This window comes from Aplidium turbinatum, chromosome 2 (genome assembly GCF_918807975.1).
Source record: "Aplidium turbinatum chromosome 2, kaAplTurb1.1, whole genome shotgun sequence".
In the NCBI taxonomy this organism is placed as follows: domain Eukaryota; kingdom Metazoa; phylum Chordata; class Ascidiacea; order Aplousobranchia; family Polyclinidae; genus Aplidium; species Aplidium turbinatum.
Genome location: NC_137473.1, coordinates 55526393 through 55546684, shown reverse-complemented (window position 1 = coordinate 55546684; position 20292 = coordinate 55526393). Strand labels below are relative to the sequence as shown.

Below are 20292 nucleotides of genomic sequence, written 5' to 3'. Positions count from 1 at the left end.
GTGGGAAATTTTCGAGAATCATAGCACGATGCAAATACCAAAAACGCGTAGTTTGCATGCTGGTCTAAGCTGGCCGGCAACCACAAAGGTAGACAATACAGGCAGTTTATAATTCGATAACAGCGCAATAAACATTATAAATACGTAAACCGACAATTTTCTTTTACAAACGTTTTACGTCTAACAGTAAATTTTCCCGAACAATTTTTTGTGAAGCGCTTGCAAACCACGGTTTTATAAAATAATTCACCATTATTATTTTTTACTTCTCGGATGTTGTAAAACGTCATCAGCAAAATCACAAAAAAAAATTTCATTACTTCAATGTAGTAGGCCTAAGAATTTTTTATAGAGTTGTAGCCACGTTGTTTCAACAAAGAAGGCATTTTTTGACAATATAAAGTTATAGAAAATAATTTGCAATCATGCAAATGTTTGGAAAGAATCTAGGAAGTCTTCTCACAATTTGGCACAAAATGATTATGTTTATTGTATCTCTGTAATATTTTTTATGACAAATTTTTAAGCTTCGTTATAATCATTTTTATCTTTGAAGTCAAAAGTTATTTATTTTTTGGCCAGAAACATAATCGCTGCCTTGCTGATGTTGTCGCCTTTACGCGTATTTTTTGTGCTTCAAACAATAAGGACCCAGTCAGCAATCCAGTCCTTTTACATTGATTCAACATTTGTAAACGTTAAATTTAAGTAGATTTGTTGACTGTGGGTTATTTCACATTTCTTTTGTTTACGCATGTTCCTCAATTCGCTGTTGCATTGTTTCGACGCTGGCGGACTAAAAATGTATTTTCAAAGTGATTGAAACAATCTTCAATAAAAAGTGAGCTTCGAACTTAGCTTTGTTGATGTAAATGCTGTATTTTTGTAATTTATGAGTCATGTTTATAAACACCCTTAAGCGAAATGACTTATGATGCAGCCTGCATGATATTTGTGATGCGACTTGACACAAATCCACAATTTCAAAAGCACCTAATTTGAACTTAGAAATTTCAGATAATATCAACAACTTGTTCAATTGTCTTCTCTCTACTAAAAATATTCATACTAAGTGTAGACCTAAAATATCAATTGTAGACCAATTGCAGACCTGCTAGTTTCATATCAATTGTAGACCTGAAATATACAAACGAAGATGTAAACAGCTATTCAAGCATGCTAAGGTGTTACTTATGTGAAGTTTGGTTCCATAAAACTAGAAGCTAGCCATGAGTTTCGGAAAGCATTAGTTTAGGACAAAAATGTAAAACAACAAACGCAGTTTTGTTTTTTTCAAATTCGTGTAACAATATTACTCTGATTGTAACTATTTCAGAATCAGTGAGTACAACCTGCAATAAGATTTGCTGGCAAGTCTTAAATCTTCATCAATGCAATGATTTGGCACATTGCACATACACTTCGTGCGGTTGATCGAACTCTTTGTTATTCAGAAATTTGCATGAAATCGGATTAGCATGGTAATTAAAGGCGGCAAGTTAAATCAAAATTGTCGTTTTTGGGTACCTTTGCAAAAATTGAAGTATCAAGTTTAACATATAAAATTTTAGAATAATGACTTTTCAAACTTATAGACAAATGATTTTTTTTCACACCAGTGCAACTTCTGTTGAAATAGCACCAGCGGATAACACGTAACAGCTGATTGAATTTGATCCAAAAACGGCCCCCTCTTGAGCAGTTAACTTCCAAAAAAAGGTTGAAAAGCAAAGGGTTAAGAGTATTGACGTCTTTTTTCAAAATGAATGTGATATTTTGAAACAGTGAAATAAGTATTTTGATTGATTGAATCTTTATCCTCGGACTGAGAAAGCTTCTTGCACTAGCTTAATCCTGGCAGTTTCGTATATTTGTAGAGGCTTTGAATCACTGACCCAGGCCGGGCCACCGAGATTGACAGAGTGAAGTTTCCGATTGTTGAAGTCTTGTTGTTGGGAACTATTCCATCCATTAGATGCCGCTAAATGGAGAGCTGTCCTTGACGTGCGTTGCTCACCCCGAGAGTCGAACTTGCGCCGCGTGATCTTGAAGTACGTCGTTAAAGTTACACGCTAACCAATTGAGCTATCGGGGAGGACATAACTGCTTAACTGCTTTTAACATCAAACTGGTTACTGCATGGAGTCACGTTTTTATTTTGTGACCATCACGACAGCATGCAGTACACTGCGATCACATATGCGCTACAACAGGAAGCAGCGAAGGAACATATTAGTCTACGAGTAAGCTGCTATTTATTTTGGCATGTTATTACAGTAAATGTCTGTATCTCGACACCGCCGCGTGCTCTGCAGCGGTGTCGAAGCGATGTTCATTCGAAGGTCGAGCAGACGTTCTCACGGCTACGCAGCTGACAGGACTTTCGGGTAATTATATAGAAATAAAAAACAAACTGAACAACATTCTTTTTTTCTGTCCACTTAATATGAATTTTTTCCCCCTTTGTATGTGACAACAAAACCGGGACTAACTTGAAATTTAGCTTTCCCTTGGCACAAAATTGATACAACTTTTTTACAAACTCTTTCTATTCCGGAAGTTTGAGGTTTTGAATTTTCCTTTGTCAATTAGTGGCTTTAAACCTCTTCTTTGCACATTTTTCACCTTTTTTTCAAAAAAGATTGCAAAACTAAACTACCACAAAGTGCTTCAGGTGATAATCTACGTTTATTTTGATGTTTCGCCAATCAAACACAACTGAATTTTTCAGGAGGCTAGATTAGGTAATAACTACCTGACTTCCTGATTCCCTTAACTGATATTTGGCATCAACTACAAAAAACGTTTTTAATATTCTGATTTACATATGCTCGATTGCATTGTTACGACCATTGTTATTTTGTACCGTATGTACAGTAGCGTTCACAATGGGGTCCAGTCCAGGCAGTACTTTTGGACTTAGGCCCGGAAAGATTTTAGAGGCCTTTAATCTTTTCATGGGGCTAGAGAGCTTGAAGAAGCCACCGCATATGCTTGGGATGTTTTCTTAGAATAATCTTGATCTTGGAACCAAAAATCTCATTGGTACCGGGCCCAAATTATCTTCTCAACTGGCCTGCTTATGCATAACAACGTTTATTTGGAAGATCAATGGACAATGTTTTGCTGAGTGAAATAAATTTTCTGTTTATTTAATGAATTACAGTTTTTCTTCATTAAATTTTATCTATCATTTGAGCATTACTAATTTTCAAAAAATAACTTTGACAAGGTGAGGCTTAGCAGAGTGGGTTTGATTGATTGTGGAATCCTTATCCTTGAACTGAGAAAACCTTTGATAAATGATAGGTTAAAGCTTTAAACCGCTAATGCACGCCTGGTTGCGAATTTGTTTCTCATAAATTTTTTGGAACTCTTTCTATCGCCAGTTACCGCGTGGCAACTACGCACAGTGTCGATGAAAAAATTGCCAGGCCAAACGTTCTTTAAAAATTCATTTAAACACTAAACATAGAGCACAACCAGCTGAACTTATTTCATTGTTGGAGAATAACACTTTTATTTGATACATATATTTAGCCTAGTTCCATTTCTTGATTGCTTGTTGTTAAAGTGCTACTGCACGATCAAATTAACATTGGCTAGAATCCATTGCCAAGACATCCGGTGTCTGTTGAAAAACTCACTTCCTTACAATTGAGGCCCAAAGCCGAGAAACCGACCCTTTTCCCACGCTCTCTAGCGCTTCTCTCTCACGCTACCTGGAAGTGGCAAACTCGTCAACGCCACCTAGTGATATGACGTCAGTTGGAGTCGAACTTAGTGGAGACTGTGGAGACCTAACTAGCCGAGATGGGCTTGGTTGCTAGTGAATGCGCAAATTTATAAGGCATCCATAATGAAGACGCATCTTGCAGCCAGCATTATACAAATTTAGTTGTTCATGCCTGTGTGCCAGGAGTGGTTTGCGAAGCCCATCGCCGAAGGCTAGTTTCGTAGATTACAACAGCCAAACTTGCTTATATCGAAAACATTTTGTATTGTAGGACATAGTACAGTCGACTATCATGCGATAACGCTTTAGTATTCATTAGGACTGTCTTCATCTAGGTTTTTAAAAAAATAATCTAGATCAGGGGTGGGCAAATCTTTTATCTCGAGGGCCGCATTCAGAATCTGAGTTTGTTCGAGGGCCACAGTATAGTATAATTAAGATTAGGCTATAAGCCAAAATATAGAACCTAAAATAGCCAAAGCATAAGTTTTTATTTAGTTTTGAAGTGACGAAAGAAACGGAGATTTTACATACAGTACATGATTGGGTTACATAAAAAATATGAAAAATGTTGTCTCAATTGTTTATTTGAATACAACCCACATCAAGATAACACTTTGCCAGACGCACTTTGAGCGAAGTAAATAGATTACATCTGAGCTAATTAACACAATTAGAAAAATTGTCGCAATCGCTGCTTTTCTCTCTACCAAGAGTCTTGGCCTTGATCCAAGACTAAAACAAAAAAGAAAGTCTCATGATGCGACAGGCCGAAGTCAGAAATTTCGATTGTAACGTAATAAGCTTTTTAGCAATGGCTGCTTTGACACTAATAACAGCCATGCATTCATGCAAGATCACAATGTGGCTGGGGAAACAAACTACTACAATGCGACAAAAAGACTATAATTTATCTTTATCAAGATGAAATATATGAAGAAAAAGTTTAATTAAGTCATTGTAGTAATTAAAATATAAGATATAAGATGATGCATAAAGATGATGCAACTGAAACAATATATGATGCAGTATTTTGAAGTAATGCAAAAATGGTCATAAATCAAGTCTGGTCTTAAACTTTTGGTCACAACTATATGTACCTTGTGACGTCACAGCAAACAGCATCACAGCTTGATGCGCGCGAGACCTCGCAAACGGGTATCAAACAAAAGCGATCTTACCGAGACGAGGGCTACAATATTTGGATTTTTATTTTGCTAAAATGCATGTTGTACACAATGACATCACGCTGAAACAAAAAACTCGCAAAAAGTTAATTTGGCTTTCCCCGCCCTTTAATATAGGCCTACTGGATAAAGCATTAGGCTATACTAAATAAAGCGTTCTCTAAAATTGTGTCCAAACACAAAATATGTGAATTGCAGGTGTGGAGCGTTTCCAAAATTTACCGGCATGAGTTGCATACATTCCTTCAAAGGAAGGATTACTTTTTTTAAAATTTTAGTAGCCTAACCACAGAGGCTTTCTATTGCATAATCACAAATGCAGAGCTGATTACATAAAAACGTATTGTTTTCTCTATTTTTGTTTCAGCGCTATGGCCAAGTGGTTCAGACACGTAGGTTTTTAACTTTAAATCGCCCGAAAGCGCCGGCTGCCTAGCCGAGTGGTGAGAGCGCTGAAACGGCAATGGAAGGGCGCCGGTTCGACACCGCTCATGAGCATGCAGCTGTGTCTTTGGCAAGACACTTAAAGGCATGCCTAAAGGTGGACACGAAGATTGGCTTCCTTGCCTTCCCGTCCACTTAATCTAAATCTTCAACCACCGGGTGTAAGCCTGGAAACGACAAAAAAAATCGCCCTAAAGCGTTGTTGTTGTTTCTTTTTTCCAAAATACTTGATGCTTTAAGTTTTGCCTTTCAAGTCTATGATTCGTAAGAATGGTTCAAACCAACAAGTCACTGTGTTTGTAGTTGGCCTCAATTTTATAGAGGGCTTAATCTTAATTTAATATAATAAGTCATCATGAAATGACACTGGGCAACATGTAGTCTATGTAGATCATATTATTTTAAAAATCAAACATAAGCTTTAATCAATCAGACAGAAATGGTATTTTTAAATGATGAAATAGGTTCAGAGGTCGTGTTCTATTTAGTGCTTAATTACATTTTTGAACTACCGTTTAGCATTTTTTTTCAACTGCAGTAGCTATGATTACCATGCGGTAACTAACAGTGGCTTTAGTTACTTTTACTTTAATTTTATGAGTTTTTATTCCCTCCACTAGGTGTCGCTTTGACTTTCTTACGTCACCAGCTTTGTAACTTATCCATGAGTAAACTTCCACAAAATTTATTGCAGCAATTTGTTTATTTACAATCCGAATATAAACAACTGTGTCAACATTGGTCACACTCATCCAGTTAGGTAGGAAGTTTTCACACTTTTTTTCATTGCGTTGAAATAAAAACATTTTTTAGTATGGTGACGCATCAATAATGAATTTGTTAAGACTCACATGTTAACAAAGGATGTGATCCATGAGTAAACTTCCACAAAATCTATTGCACCAATTTGTGTATTTACAATCTGAGTACAAACAAATTTGTCAACATACGCGATAATCCTTGTAGACAACTGATAAAGTTCACATGATATTTTATTAGCGCACAATATCAAATCGTGGCTTCATTGTTGCAATTTTGGCGGAAAAGTTTAATAGAACATGGAAAAATAAATTTTATCATTTAAAAACAATCCACATGGTTTTTCGTTCAAACAAAACGTTTTCCAGCAAACTCCCGAAAAATATTTCCAATTCAGCAAAGGATTGTTATTCAGCTCGAAGCAATTACTTATCAAAAATTGTTTGATTACAATTCCAATGTCATTAAATGCAAAAGTTTACTTGTTATGTAATTAAGATTACGATTACAGTTGCACAACATTTCACATCAATGGATTATAATTACTTGCTTATTCTACGATTGTGACCAAGGTTATTGAATATTACTCATCTGAGATTGTTTGAGTACAATGACAATGTCATTAATCACAATAGTCTGCTTGTTATGCAATTAAGCTTACGATTGCAGTTGTATAAAATTTCAAAGCAATCAATTACCATTACTTGTTTATTCTACGATTGTAATGAGGATTGTTCAATGTTTCAAACACTCGCCGACGATCACCAATCTGTAACGAGCTGCATTGATACGTCACAATGGAGGGCTCAAAGATGGTTGAAGTAATTTTCCATTCGATGTTGGTCACGTGCAATTCGATTGTTACAGAAGAAGTTATAAAATGTTCGTAGAAACTCTACATCGTTCAAACAGTGAACAATATAGGCGAGAGTGAAGCTCTGTGCAGTCATTCGAAACGGGGTTATACTTATATTAAACACTATTGGGCAACTAATTTAAATGAGTGAAGAACACCAGCCACACTGGGCAAGGATTACACGACAAATTGTTAATAATCATCAGACATCCGAGGTTTGCTGCTCATTGCTGTCGATAAACAATAATAAAACTTTTCTATCCATGTCATTTGACGTAAAAGCAACGTCTCATCAATTTGAGCTGAACAGAAGTAGTATCACTGATGATAATGAATGATATCGAAGGCGAATATTATCGATTGTTACAGTTGATTGTCAGCAACTATTGTTGATTTCAATTTCCAAAATATTTCATATGCCAGAATTGAAGTTTGATAATTTTTACCAGATATCTACTTAGCATGTGACGTAATCCATTCGGAGTGCGCAATAAGAATGAAATGTTTGAACAACAAGCCGGAAGTATCTTGCCACCAGAGGGCGTGGGAAATCACGGATGACGTGTGTGTTTCTATCAGAGTTGCCTTGGAACACCTGGAGTTGTAAAAATATTATGAAGAGTTTTTCATTTTTTTCGCACAACGCTCAGAGTTACACCTTGCAGGTTTACAATTTTCCATAATAAAATGGATTTGTTACCTGACTCATCATTAATGCTTCCTCTCCGGGAGCCGTCCACGGAGGGACGGTTAAATATTTCCCGAATGCAATCACTCTTCCGGCATCAGGCCGTTTAAGATAAGTGAGAGGGTCGGGCTAAAAATGAGTTGTTACACACTTGGCTGTCTAAAGTTTTTCAGAGATGTTCTACAACCGTACTAAGCTAGTGAGACCTACCGCTCAACGGAGTTCCGTCAGGTTCGATGTTGGTATGCATGATGGAATTGTTATGTTGTGCCCAAGTCTCGAATCGATCGGTGGGGGTCCTGTGTATTTCCTGTATGGCTAGTACAGAGAGTCTGTGAGATGTAAAGAACTTACTGACATCTTGCACGTCGGCTGCGTTGCCGAGTGGTTTCCTGTATGGTTAGTACAGAGAGTCTGTGAGATGTAAAGAACTTACTGACATCTTGCACGTCGGCTGCGTTGCCGACTGGTGAGAACGTCTGCGCGACGTTCGAAAGAACGTGGGTTCGACACCGCTCCCGAGCACGCGGCTGTGTCTCGGCAAAAGACACTTAAAGGCAAGCCAAAATAAGAGGAGCAGCTGACTCGAAGACTATATGTCACTTCGCTGCTTCCTGTCGTCTGTTGTATCGCATCTGTGATCGCAGTGTACTGTATGTTATCGCAATGGGCGCAAATAAAAGCATTATTATTATTAGGGCAACCAAAAGTCAATAAAGTCAAAATTTTTCTGCGTTGTTCAAAGATTATAAAACGTCCATAAATTAAATTTCAGACTGACACGAAGAGAGGTTTCAAATTTATTAAGTCAAAAAAATGTCAAATTTCATGGTTAGGTCAAAACTTTTTTTAACGTAGTTTTTCTTCTCTCTATTGATATTTTATTAAAGCTACACAGATTTTGATTTATTGTTGCAATTTCTGTTGCTATTCTGACGTAATGATCCATTTGTTGCAATTTCTGAGGTAATAATCTTGTTTCGCCCACTACTGACAATTGCATATTAAGTAGACTAGGCGTGGAAGGAAGGTAACGTGGTTTTTGTTCTTGGTTAGATAAATGCTCACAAACCATTATACATATATTATAGTATTGAGTTTTAGCTTCCTGATGTTCTCAAATTTGTCTTTAACTAGCCTATAATTATGCCTACTAGGTTAAACAATCAAATTCTTCTAAAGTTCGTAATACACTGCTTGATTACGCTTCTGAGTTTACCTCAACACCCAAAGGTGAATGACAAGAGACCGGAACTTCAAAGGCAATAACGTGAAACATTACTTGATGTTCAAGTATAATGCTGCACAACCCTCTCAGTAATTTCGGGATATTTAAAGACACTCCATATTTATCTTTTGCAGTTTTTCGAGTTACTTTCACTACCTGTGGTGTCGTTGAGTCTTCCACATTTTTCTTTTATCTTATTAGAAAAAGGAGATATCCTTACGTAACGGTTTGATTTTTGATATGCTTTGTATTTCGCATTTGGGTTGCAAACGCAGAAAGTTATTGGTCAAAATTAGGTCAAAATTTGTAAGTTATAAAGTCAAAATTTCAAGTGTTTAGGTCAAAAAATTGGTTGCCCTAATTATTATTATTATTATTATTGCAATTTTTGGATATTACGTTGATGTTCATTGAGCCAACCTTGAGGTTGCCCAGTCCGGCGTCCAAATCGTCACTCTCCATACTTGTTGCTATTGGTGCATGCTGCCAGGGTATATCCACTAATCTTTGGCTTCGATATTTTGGTGGCGTGGGTTTCTTGCAGGAGCATTGCTGTCACGTTATGCTCTTGTGTGAGATGTTCCAACATGTTGCATTTAGCTTTGGTAAGGCCTTCAACGTTTAGCTGCAAGATTGTTACTCCGACAGGAGGATGAATTTCTCTCGTTGGACACCGTGGCCACCGAGGGTTTATCCTTTTCACCGCTCCGGGTGCCCTGTGAGTTTCGGTCTCTGGTTGTTTCCATTCGCTTCATAAATTTGAATTACCAGGACTCACCACGAGGAGGTTGGCAATATGAGTCCCTCTGTACCTATGAACATAATTATAGAAGAGAAAAGAAAGAGACCAAAGTTTTATAAGATGAACTAGGCCGTCTGGACGAATAGGTGGTCGTCGTCGTCGCTGTCCTTGAACTCACCAAACCAACTAGACATTTCGGTCATGAGATGAGGTCTCGGACAGTCCAGCCTGCAGAGACTCTCTCAAAGAGGCGGACTCCGAATCAGTTGCCAGTTGGACTTAATTGAGACAGACGCATCCATGGAGCTGGCGTGGGATACGTCGTGGTCGTTGGTCGTCTCCTTGGGAAATGTTGTTTGTGAAATTGATCTCGTTTTGCTCGACGAAAGCCTGATGAAATTGAGGGACGTTCGATGAGATTTGGGGACAAAGTCATAGTCCCCTGTTTGTTGGAGAGGTGTCTTTCCAGCAATTCGGCAGCTGAAGTTGAGCTGCCTCCTTTGCGGGATTTTGGGTTGTGCTTTCCTGAGCGGCCAACGATAGTAAAGCTTGTTTTGATTTTTTTACACTTCTGTGCCCTCTTTTTGCTTGGGAGCTTTGGATCCTACAGCTCTGCAATCAGGCCTGTGAAAGCCTGATGCACGACAAGTGGTTCAGGTAATCACTTGTCTGGTAGGGGACGACTCACTTGAATCTTATGCTACTCCGTTTTTAACCAGGAAAACGCGCGGTCGTGCCTTGGCATGCTTCTGAAGGAAACGGGCCTCAGTCTTTTGGCAGAAGAGTTCAATGGGGTGCTGCTTTTGTCTACCTTTGGTTATTTAGTAGACCTTACCCCATTTTTCTTGACAAGCAAAATCATTTATCAAATCCAGTGACCACTCGCCTGGCACTGGATATAAAGTGATCACGTCGCATGGTGGCATGGGACGCCACACTTTGATCGCATACGTTATGTGTACTCAGTTGGCGACTGATGTTCTGACGCAAGTTGTTGCATGAGCAAGACATTGGTTTCATCTCCCGAGGGAGAAAAGGTAACGGTGAACTGATGCTGCCGCAGGCTCTTGGCAAACACCGCTTCTAGCTTCTTCCCATACTTAGAAACAAAGCCATCTTCAGCAAGAAACTTATAAAAGTACCTGCATCAAGTCACCTCTGGCTTTTCACCAGTTTTTCAAGCTTCTATGAAACAAGCAAACCCGGTATTCGAACCGACGTCGTTTGCTTTCAAACGTTTATAGTGATATTCGACTCGACAGAGTCGATTAGTTTTTACAAATACAAACATTACTTACCTTGTCATTTCCATTCTCGTCCTTTATAGTTGTCAGAGTTGAAACAGAGTTTCCATATTGTATTTTGTAGCTTGTTATCCATTCATCCTGACTAGGCCTTCCTTGAGTAACAACTCCAACAACACGAGTTGGCTCCAACAAATCGACTTGTAACCACTCGCCAGCTGTTCCTACAAATACAATCAGGTTATTATTTTGAAATCATTTAGTTTTTATTATCTGTTATTTAACCTGCGCTGTCAGATTGAATTTTATGTTTTTCGGCTGCCGAATGTAGCAAGAATTGACACGTGTTTCGCCCGTGACGCTAGGCTCATCAGCATTGCACCAGAACCAGAACAACCAAACCAGCTGTCATCAAAGATGTACAGTACATTCTGAAACAATGTTTTTGGAAAAGTCTTGACAGCTAGCGTGGACGCAAGTATGATTAGCGAAAGGCAATTGCTTGTTGTTCTATAGCGAGTAGCCTACTCAGCCTTGTGCTGACTGCCAAGTGAATCGTTTCTTCTGCAGAGTTGTTGTTGTTGTTATATACAGACTTACGCCTGGCGGTTGAAGACTTAGATTAAGTGGACGGAAGGCAAAGAAGCCAATCTTCGTGACCACTTTCAGGCATGCTTTAAATATCTTGCCAAAGACACAACAGCATGCTCTTGAGTGGTATCGAACCGGCGCCCTTTCGATTGCCGAGCCAGGGCTCTCACCACTCGGCTATGCGTCCGCTTCTACAGTAGCCTACGTAGTGTATCTTGGCAACAACTGGTCTAGTTGTTTTTTATCAACAATGGTCAGAATTCATTTGACTGACAGAAGCAGCGATTGAAAGCTTGGTGGCATTAATTAGTGATGCGATACTGACGAGCCTAGCCTCGTGTACAAAACACGTGTTTGTCGCTGTCACTTTTTGCTACATTTGACAGCAGCGAAAAATCTGAAACCTGTTGTACTGCTAACTGTTTTTGTTGAATGCGCCACACGTTTTCAAAATGAGCCTAAGACTTACTAAACGTGGTTTTTACATTTTGAGCGCTATGGTGTTTTAATCAACACAATCATTTACTATTATATTTACTATAATGTAAGCTTCAACATTCAGAAACGATATAAAGTTGTTTTGAAAGTGGTAAGCGTGAAATTAATCAATGCAAAATTACTAACTATTATCACAAACGAATAACCGACGACTTTTGAGTAAGTTACCCAGCCTATTAAATGAAAGTTTTATTTATTGAATCGATCTTTGATTGCAAGAATTATACTGAAAGGTCGTAGCCTACTTCTCAAGGAAGTGATGTTACTGATATGGTTAATTGTACATTTTAAGGGAGTAGGATGAATACCAATGTAAACCTTGAAATGTCAACTATTAATAATTGCAAAGACTACTGAGAAAAAATGCCGAAGGGTTTAATCAAGCAGGCTTGTTGTCACAATTTCTTTTTATCTCTTACCAGGAAAGATACTTGGAAAGGTTCAATGACGTAGTTTAATGGGTTATAACCGAAAAGCAGTCAATCAAATGTCGACTAGTTCTACTAGTGAAATGATAATGAAAATTCTTGAAGGACTTTAACAAATGGTTCAGCACTCCCAGCAACTATCAAAGTAATAGTAACAGTGAACAGCAATAGATTACAACGCTTACAACTATTAATCGAGTTTAACCGTATTAAGACTGGGTTCTCAAGGGATTCCTTGATTTGGGGGGGGGGGCATAAAGTTCCGCGGTTTTTGAACGTTTGTTACGCCTTTGATACGCATGCCGTCAGTTAGATACTTTGCCAAGTGAAAGAAAATTTATCTGACTTTCCAACAAACTCAAACTTGTTTTCGAATCATGTGTATATCTATAGCTGTAATGGATTTATAAGACAGCAGTCAAATCGCCAAAGTTAGATGTAAATTATAATAAAGAAACAAGGCTTGCTCTGCTTGAGATAATGACGTCACTGTAATCCCGCGTTACACTTTGCGTTCTGTCTCTCACACTAACAAGTTAACAACCGTAACGGTTCATCAACTGCCGAGAATCTATTTACTCTGTAATTATCCAGCCGGCAAAAGTGCGACATTATTATATCGACTCAACGTTTGACTACAGTGCGTAGACGTGAAAATTGTTTATTTGACTTCAGTTTGTTTGGAAAGATGCGAAGATCGAAAACAACTGTTGCTTAGCCTTAAGGTGTAGGCAGATTTCTGTGGATATTTGCTTCATTTCAACAATTTTACATTAGAGGTACATCTAAAGACGAAAAACTGATATAGACAAAGCAACCAAACTTTGAAGTAGGTTATTCCAGGAAGAATAGGTCCGCCGACAAAATCAGTTATATTTACGTAAATTCAACAACCGTGGACGTTGAAATCTGGCAATGTTGAGCATTACCAGCCACTTAGAATCTAGTCCCATTGAACTTGAATAATAAATTGTATTTGCTTACAGCTTGACAATGCCGCAATGCTTAGTCACTAATGATATCCGTCAGCCGACCTTCATGTTTTTACACCTAATAACTGTCGCTAATCGTTGAATCGACAAAATAACAGCGCAGTTTTGTCGGCTAGAAGATTACTGAATAAAAATGGTTGCCGATACTGTATGAATTGTGGATAAAAACATCAAAAATCGACATATAAATATTCGACTTTTAAAGTTTAACGATTGCGAAATGAAACAATTTTACTATCAAAAATATCATCAATTTCGACTATCCGGTATTGTTCATGTAAACTACTCTATTTCCAGCTTGTAATGCCACACTTTTCGCGTTGATTTATTGTGCAATGATGTGCAATCAGCGTAAAATAAATGGTTTTGTTTCAGTCACAGACAGAAGCAACTGTATGCAATTTACGCCAGTCGCAAATCGGTAATTGTTAGCATGTAGTGTTCTTCTTCACAACTAATCAAATTACACGCGCGATAAGCTCATTAGGCGACTCGGCTTGGCGGCTTGGCGCCTTTGAATAAACAATCGTTGATCTGTCACTGTTTTTATAAAAGAAACCAACCAGGCGCAATCTGCTCTCACTCCAGGAGCAAATCAATGAAATATTTCAAGGTACATGCTAAAAACGGTAAAATATCTCACAAACCGAATCAGGTATAGACACGAAACTTTAAATACATTTAGCCAAGTAATATTTAGGAAAAGTCAAGAAATTTCAGCTTAATAGCACGTATGCCCATTAAAATACAATCGTTTGAAATTGGCGCGGGCACATTATGCCAGCCCCAGTCTTAATACGGTTTACGTAATCCACTCACAGCTTCCAATACAATTCTAATTTCAATCAGAAATTATATTAGCATCAACTTTGCTTTACTCGTATTCAATAACTTCAACTCTCGATCAACAATAATCTTTGCGTCTATTGCCAACTACCACTACTACAATAGGCCTAATAATCAGCTCTCACAATCAACTCATACTAATAATCCCGATTACGCAAATTACATCACTATTTATAGAAGGTTGTTCGGTCTAGTAACTTCGAGAAGGTTGCGTAATGTTACATCATAAGAACTCATTGTTCTGTCAAGTTGCACTAAACGTAAACAAGCGAGTCAAAGAAGCTTTCTGATTGTCACATAGGGTAGAAGGCTCTAGAAAATACGTTACATAATAATGATTTCGCAATCAGAGATCTATTGGTAAACATCCTTATGACATCATGACAGACAGGGCCGGATTTAGCTGATGGGGGGCCCGTAGCACTTTTAGATTGGGGGGCCCCCGTGCAAAAATTTTTTTCAAGCCTACGGCGCGTAAAAACCATCTCTACGTCTACAGTAGCATCAGTCCAGTACTGCACAGCATTTTGCAGAAACTTTAAAGGTCAAAAGGAATAAAATAACACAAAATCACATTTTTTTCCACATAGGGGGGGCCCTTCAAAAGTCGGGGGGCCCGGGGCAACTGCCCCCTCTGCCCCCCCCCTAAATCCGGGCCTGATGACAAACCACATTTGGCAATTGTGAAAAACAAAAGAACATTCTAGGCTTGTTCTGAATGAATGTTTTGAATGTTCTGGAAATACGTTACATAATAATAAAGACTTCGCAATCAGAGGTTACTTCAGGTCAGTAACTGATAATAACACATCGCTCAAAAACTCCATAATGAAAACAGCACGTTCTGTCAAGATACAAACCAGCCCAAATACGCTTTGCATACAAAGCAGCAGCCCGACGCGAGGCCTTGCACATTGACTGTGACACTTGTAGACATTCGGGTGTTGTAAAATAGTACTCAAACTTTATGGTAAAGTCTTCAATAGTAGTGTCTTGGTGTGTGCTCTATGTTGGAGGATTTTCTTGTGGAATTGTAGATTGGTGGTTCAGGGAACATTTCATATTCATTTCGTTGCAGTAAACTTTGCGATATTTTTTTTTCGATGAAAAGTGAAGCTTTGCAATTTGATCAAACATTTTGATTTGTTTTATACCAGAGTATGGCTTAATCTTCCAATGGACTTAGTTGCAATTTCTTGCCTGCTTAGAAAACAATGAAACCATTTTATACCTAGTGCTTTGTGGCCACCAAACCTTAGTTAAAGCCCGCATTCAATCGCTACTGCGCCATCCTTAGAATAAGAGGGATCTATATTTTAAGGAAGGCAAAGTTTGTAGAAAGTGACAAGAATTTGAACTTTTTTTTTCTTTTTAGATGCAACCGCAGATTCTTCTCCATTATTAACATTTCTTTACTTTGGTTAATCAGATAAATAAGAGCATTGTTTGCAGACCCGGAGAAATGCAGGCGATATCAGAAAACTTTCATTTAAAAGGAAGAGATGTCTTATTTAAAAACATTTTCATTAGCGATCCTTGCTATATTTTGAGATCTTCCATGCCATCTTAATTGATTGCAACCCATAGATTGCCGACCACTGTTCTAGGACAGCTGCTACAGATAACTTCTAACTTCTGATAATATTGATAACGACTTTGCTGAGGTTACAAGCAGCAGGGAATTGTAAAAGTTGGTTTATGTTTGATGTTGATGACCTGCTTTGAAATGGAAACTGTCCAAGTGTCCAATATACCATCTATTCAAGAAAAAGTGAAGACAGAAAGATTAGTAGAAACGCAAATGTAAAACCTGATGAAAGTGAAGTAGCAACCTATATCAGGTGGCAATTGACAATGCAACGCTAATGGAAACCTTGTCTAAAAAAGACCATAAGAAGAAATATAAAAACAATTTTTAAAATAACTTTACGTTAAAGTTTCAGATTGATGCTGCTTCTGAACGTAAAAAGTTGTAAGACAGAATGAAATCTACCGCCGTATGAGCACGACCTGCCTGGATAGATCATCTGCCCATATACAAGGGAAGAAAATATTGAAGTGTTACCTTTAATCATGGCAAATTAGTGTTTGAAAGCATTAGTCCTGGGTAATGAATACAACGTAGACCTCACGCCATGGCAAGATAAATGTGATTCCCACACTCGGTTACTGAACTTCGTAAAAATTACTTGCAATGAAGTTAATACAGCCAGCAAAGGCATGTAGCAGAATTTTTTGCACCTCACAATATAGCAAGGTAAAGATGGTTCCCACACTCGGTTACTGAGCATTATGAGAAGATAGGGTTCTCATCACACTGAGCCATCGGCACTCACGAAAGTAGGGCGGCCAGTTCCTTTCTGTTGGCCGCCTTTCTTGCAGCAATTACGCCTCACCCAATTTATTACACCATGGCTAGAGGCGAGTGATGTTTATCAGAAAACAGCTTAAGCCGGGTATCGAACTAGGTTTGAATTATTACAAAGCCAACGCCTTATACGCTGCGTTACCCCACCCGAGAGTGGCACGTCATAAAATATAAAGGTCAACGACACGACGCACCCACGAACGCGATCGATTCCAACGTCTGCATCGAAAACGCAGAAAGCTTTTAAAGCAAGTTAAGTTGAGAAATTAAATACAAAGAAAAGTGACCAAACAGAGAAGTTTGTCAAGAGCAACGATTGTTGTTTTGAACTGTAATCAAGCATAGTAAAATACATTTTTTGCTTATAATGTATCACCTATTACTATTACCATCAATTGTATATTTATGTTGCAACGACTTCTTACGAGATCTATAAAGGTACCAACATCCTCCATCTCCCCTAGATGGTGTATTATCCAGTCGCCCATTCGCTGCATTGAAGTTTCTATTATACTCATACTGAGAAGAAGCAGTTAATTGGGAATCCAGGATTCTTCCATCCTTCATTCCCACAGAGCAGTGAGTGACTGTAACCAATGAATATATTCAACTAATATCACAGATAAATGCAAGTTGTGGAAATATAACAAATGTGGATTACAAACACAATAATAATAATCATCGCTGTTCATTCGCCATTACGTAATCACGGTAACGGTGAAATTGACACATACCAACTTGGAAAAGAGCAATTTTGGTTGGTTTTTGAATCTTTATCCTCGGACTGACAAAGCCTTGATAGGTTAATCCTGGTTGTTTGGCATACTTGTAGAGGTTCTTGACGCAAAGCCAGTTACCGATTGTTGAAGTCTTGTTGCCGGGGAATTATTCCATTCACTAGGTGCCGCTGAATGGAGAGCAGTCTTGAAATTCGTTGCTCAAGCGCACACCCCGAGAGGCGAACCAGCGTCGCGTGATCTTGAGCTCGGCGAGTAACCACTGAGCTAACGGGGCGGACAAATTTAGTTTAAAGTGTAAGTTAAAGAAACATTCATTGAGTTGAAGAGTTGAAGTTTAACCCAATATTATCCAATGTTGCATAAATTATATGCAACAAATATTTTTGAGAAGTGCTGTATGACTTTGGGAGAGTGGAATGAAATATTTGTGAAAAAAACGAACAGAAAATACTTTCAATTGACCTTCTATGGCCCAATCTTGCAACTTTGCAACAAGTGGCGCAGCTTAATACTCTGTGTTGGTTGTACTACAGCTTTTCATAAAATATTCTTAAATTTTGACTTTTTTGTCTTTAGCTCTATAGAAACATAGAGAGCTGTTCGGAAGTATTTGTTTGATGTTTGAATAAAGTTACGAAACCTCAATAACAATTTGTTGTATAAATTTGTTACTATTGCATTATTATGTTTTCATCAATATTTTCAACACATTGCTCAAGCAAAAGACTACATAGCGCCAATTTATGAGACAAAATTATCTTTGTAAAAGCGTCCTTAAGCTGCAACTGTGACATAAGAACTTAGCTATTAATCACTCAAGCCTTGGTTTACTCCTTGGGTTGTTTGGTTTTGCCAAAATATTTTTTATGCAACAAATGGCTTGGTTGGTTTTGAATCTTTATCCTCGGATTGACAAAGCCTTGATAGGTTATTCCTGGTAGTTTCGCATACTTGTAGAGGCTTTTGACGCAGGTCCGATAACCGAGATTGGCAGAGTGAAGTTTCCGATTGTTGAAGTGTTGTTGCCGGGAAATTATTCCATCCATTAAGTGTCGCTGAATAGAGAGAAGTCCTTAGAATGCGTTGCTCAAGCGCACACCCGAGAGTCGAACCAGCGCCGCTTGATCTTGAAGCTTCGTCGTTCACGAAGTCACGCGCTAACCAACTGAGCTATCGGGGCGAACCTAAAAACCAAGTTTTGTTGCAAAGGTTAGTTTCAGGTAATCAATTTCACTGTATGTCTTCTATTTTGACGATTTTGTCCAGTTTAAATTTGAAATAACAACTTTCGAAGCGTTTCGAAATGACAACTCTCATTATCCTAAATACATTAATAAACAAATCGTCACTTTCCGTTGCAAAGGCCGATTCGTCGTGGTGAAATCGTCCAGTTTCATTAAAACTCAAATCTCTCTTTTCACACACTTTCATTCAGAGACCATCATATCACTTTTCTTGGAACTTTATCAAAGCTCCTTACCAGCCGCCTCAAACTTGTCCATCCACTATCTCGCTGAGATTGCTCTCTTAAACGATGTATTACTTTTAATTCATGTATTCTGGGTTGCTTTTCAATCAAAAATCAAATTTTTGTTTTCTTTTCCGTCATATGACGAACTCTTCTTCGTCAATCTAACGTTAGGAGTTATTTTCAATTTTTTAATCTTAACCCGGACTAAAGGTCAGGGAATGTGTCGAACATCCATTGCGTTGTTGCATCATCCAAATAACGCAGACTAAAAGCCTCATTCGTGGACGGCAGAGATCGTGCAGGTGATGATGCGGTCTGCGCCCTCTTCCTCGTTACAACGCCCACAGATCGGCGAAGTTGTACCCTCTATTTATGAATATTCGATTGAAATGACCTGAGGCCCATGTGTAGGTGGTTGTAGGCTACCACCTAGACGTGAAGTCAGAGCCGTAACTTCTTCAGTTGAGGCCCCATTGCAAACATCCAACATGGCCTATAATTTTTCTGTAAAGTTTTCCAGTAAAGACTTATGCAACGTTTGTTCTATTGTTTTCACTGTTTCTCCATTGCTCATACAGAATATGACACACGCGTCATGATGAGGGGAACTTTCATGACGTCGAAGTTGCTGCGATAATTAGCTCTAGTCTTTCAAACCTGTTGTATTCCATGGGTTTTGAAGTGTGTTAGAAGTCATCAGAGAGGCATTTTCATATAGGCCTATTGCGTGTTTTATTTTTTCTTGCCTTCAATCGCACTGCAGTATATAACCTGGTGAAATTTTATTTTGTATGTTATTCGCTCTGAGGATGCGCATTGTCATGGTGCGCGAAACGTCAGTGAAGCAATAAACCATCTTGTTTGTTGTTAATTTTACTTTTAATTTCATCAGATGAACGTAGCAACTAATGCTAGAAACGATAAAATAAGTAGTAGGGCTGGCAGTAAACACGGTCCATACTTGGTGAATAACGTAATCAATATCAAGATGCGATTGTGATACATCGCCATTTGCTACATAATTAAATGTGGGTTTGTTATGCGCTCTGAATGGCATGGCGGTGTCTCACTCCACCGGCCTGTCTTCCAAACTTCATGCTGCCACGGAAAGCTTCATTTAACTTTTAAATCATATTTGTTATGCTCCTTGAGGATGCGCATTGTCATGGTGCGCGAAACGTCAGTTAAGCAATAAATTAACTTGGTTTACTTTGCTTTTACTTTCACTTTCATCAGATGAATGTTACAACTAGTGCTAGAAACGATAATTATCCTGATGACCACACAAACTTTTCAGTATTCGGTTTAATTTTGTCATTGACGTCATTAACTCACCTTTCGTATTGACAGCGACGTGAATTGAATGCAAAGTTGCGACTTTATCTGTAAAACAATGAAGAAAATGGTCAAGGAAACTTAATTTGCGTTAGAATTTCAATGATGGCTGTGTTTCATCTCATAAAAATGAAAATGT

The 20292-nt window shown here is 38.3% G+C and overlaps 1 protein-coding gene across 1 annotated transcript; it reads right to left on the bottom strand.

The window, feature by feature from the left end:
- Nucleotides 1-7439: 7439 nt before the first annotated feature.
- On the bottom strand, nt 7440-18849 carry LOC145764451 (retinoschisin-like). Its single transcript, XM_082576065.1, has 4 exons — nt 18828-18849; nt 17033-17194; nt 10939-11108; nt 7440-7577 (listed from the first exon to the last, which is right to left on the bottom strand). Exons 1-4 carry the CDS (start codon nt 18847-18849, stop codon nt 7440-7442), a joined length of 492 nt encoding a protein of 163 aa, XP_082432191.1.
- Nucleotides 18850-20292: the final 1443 nt, after the last annotated feature.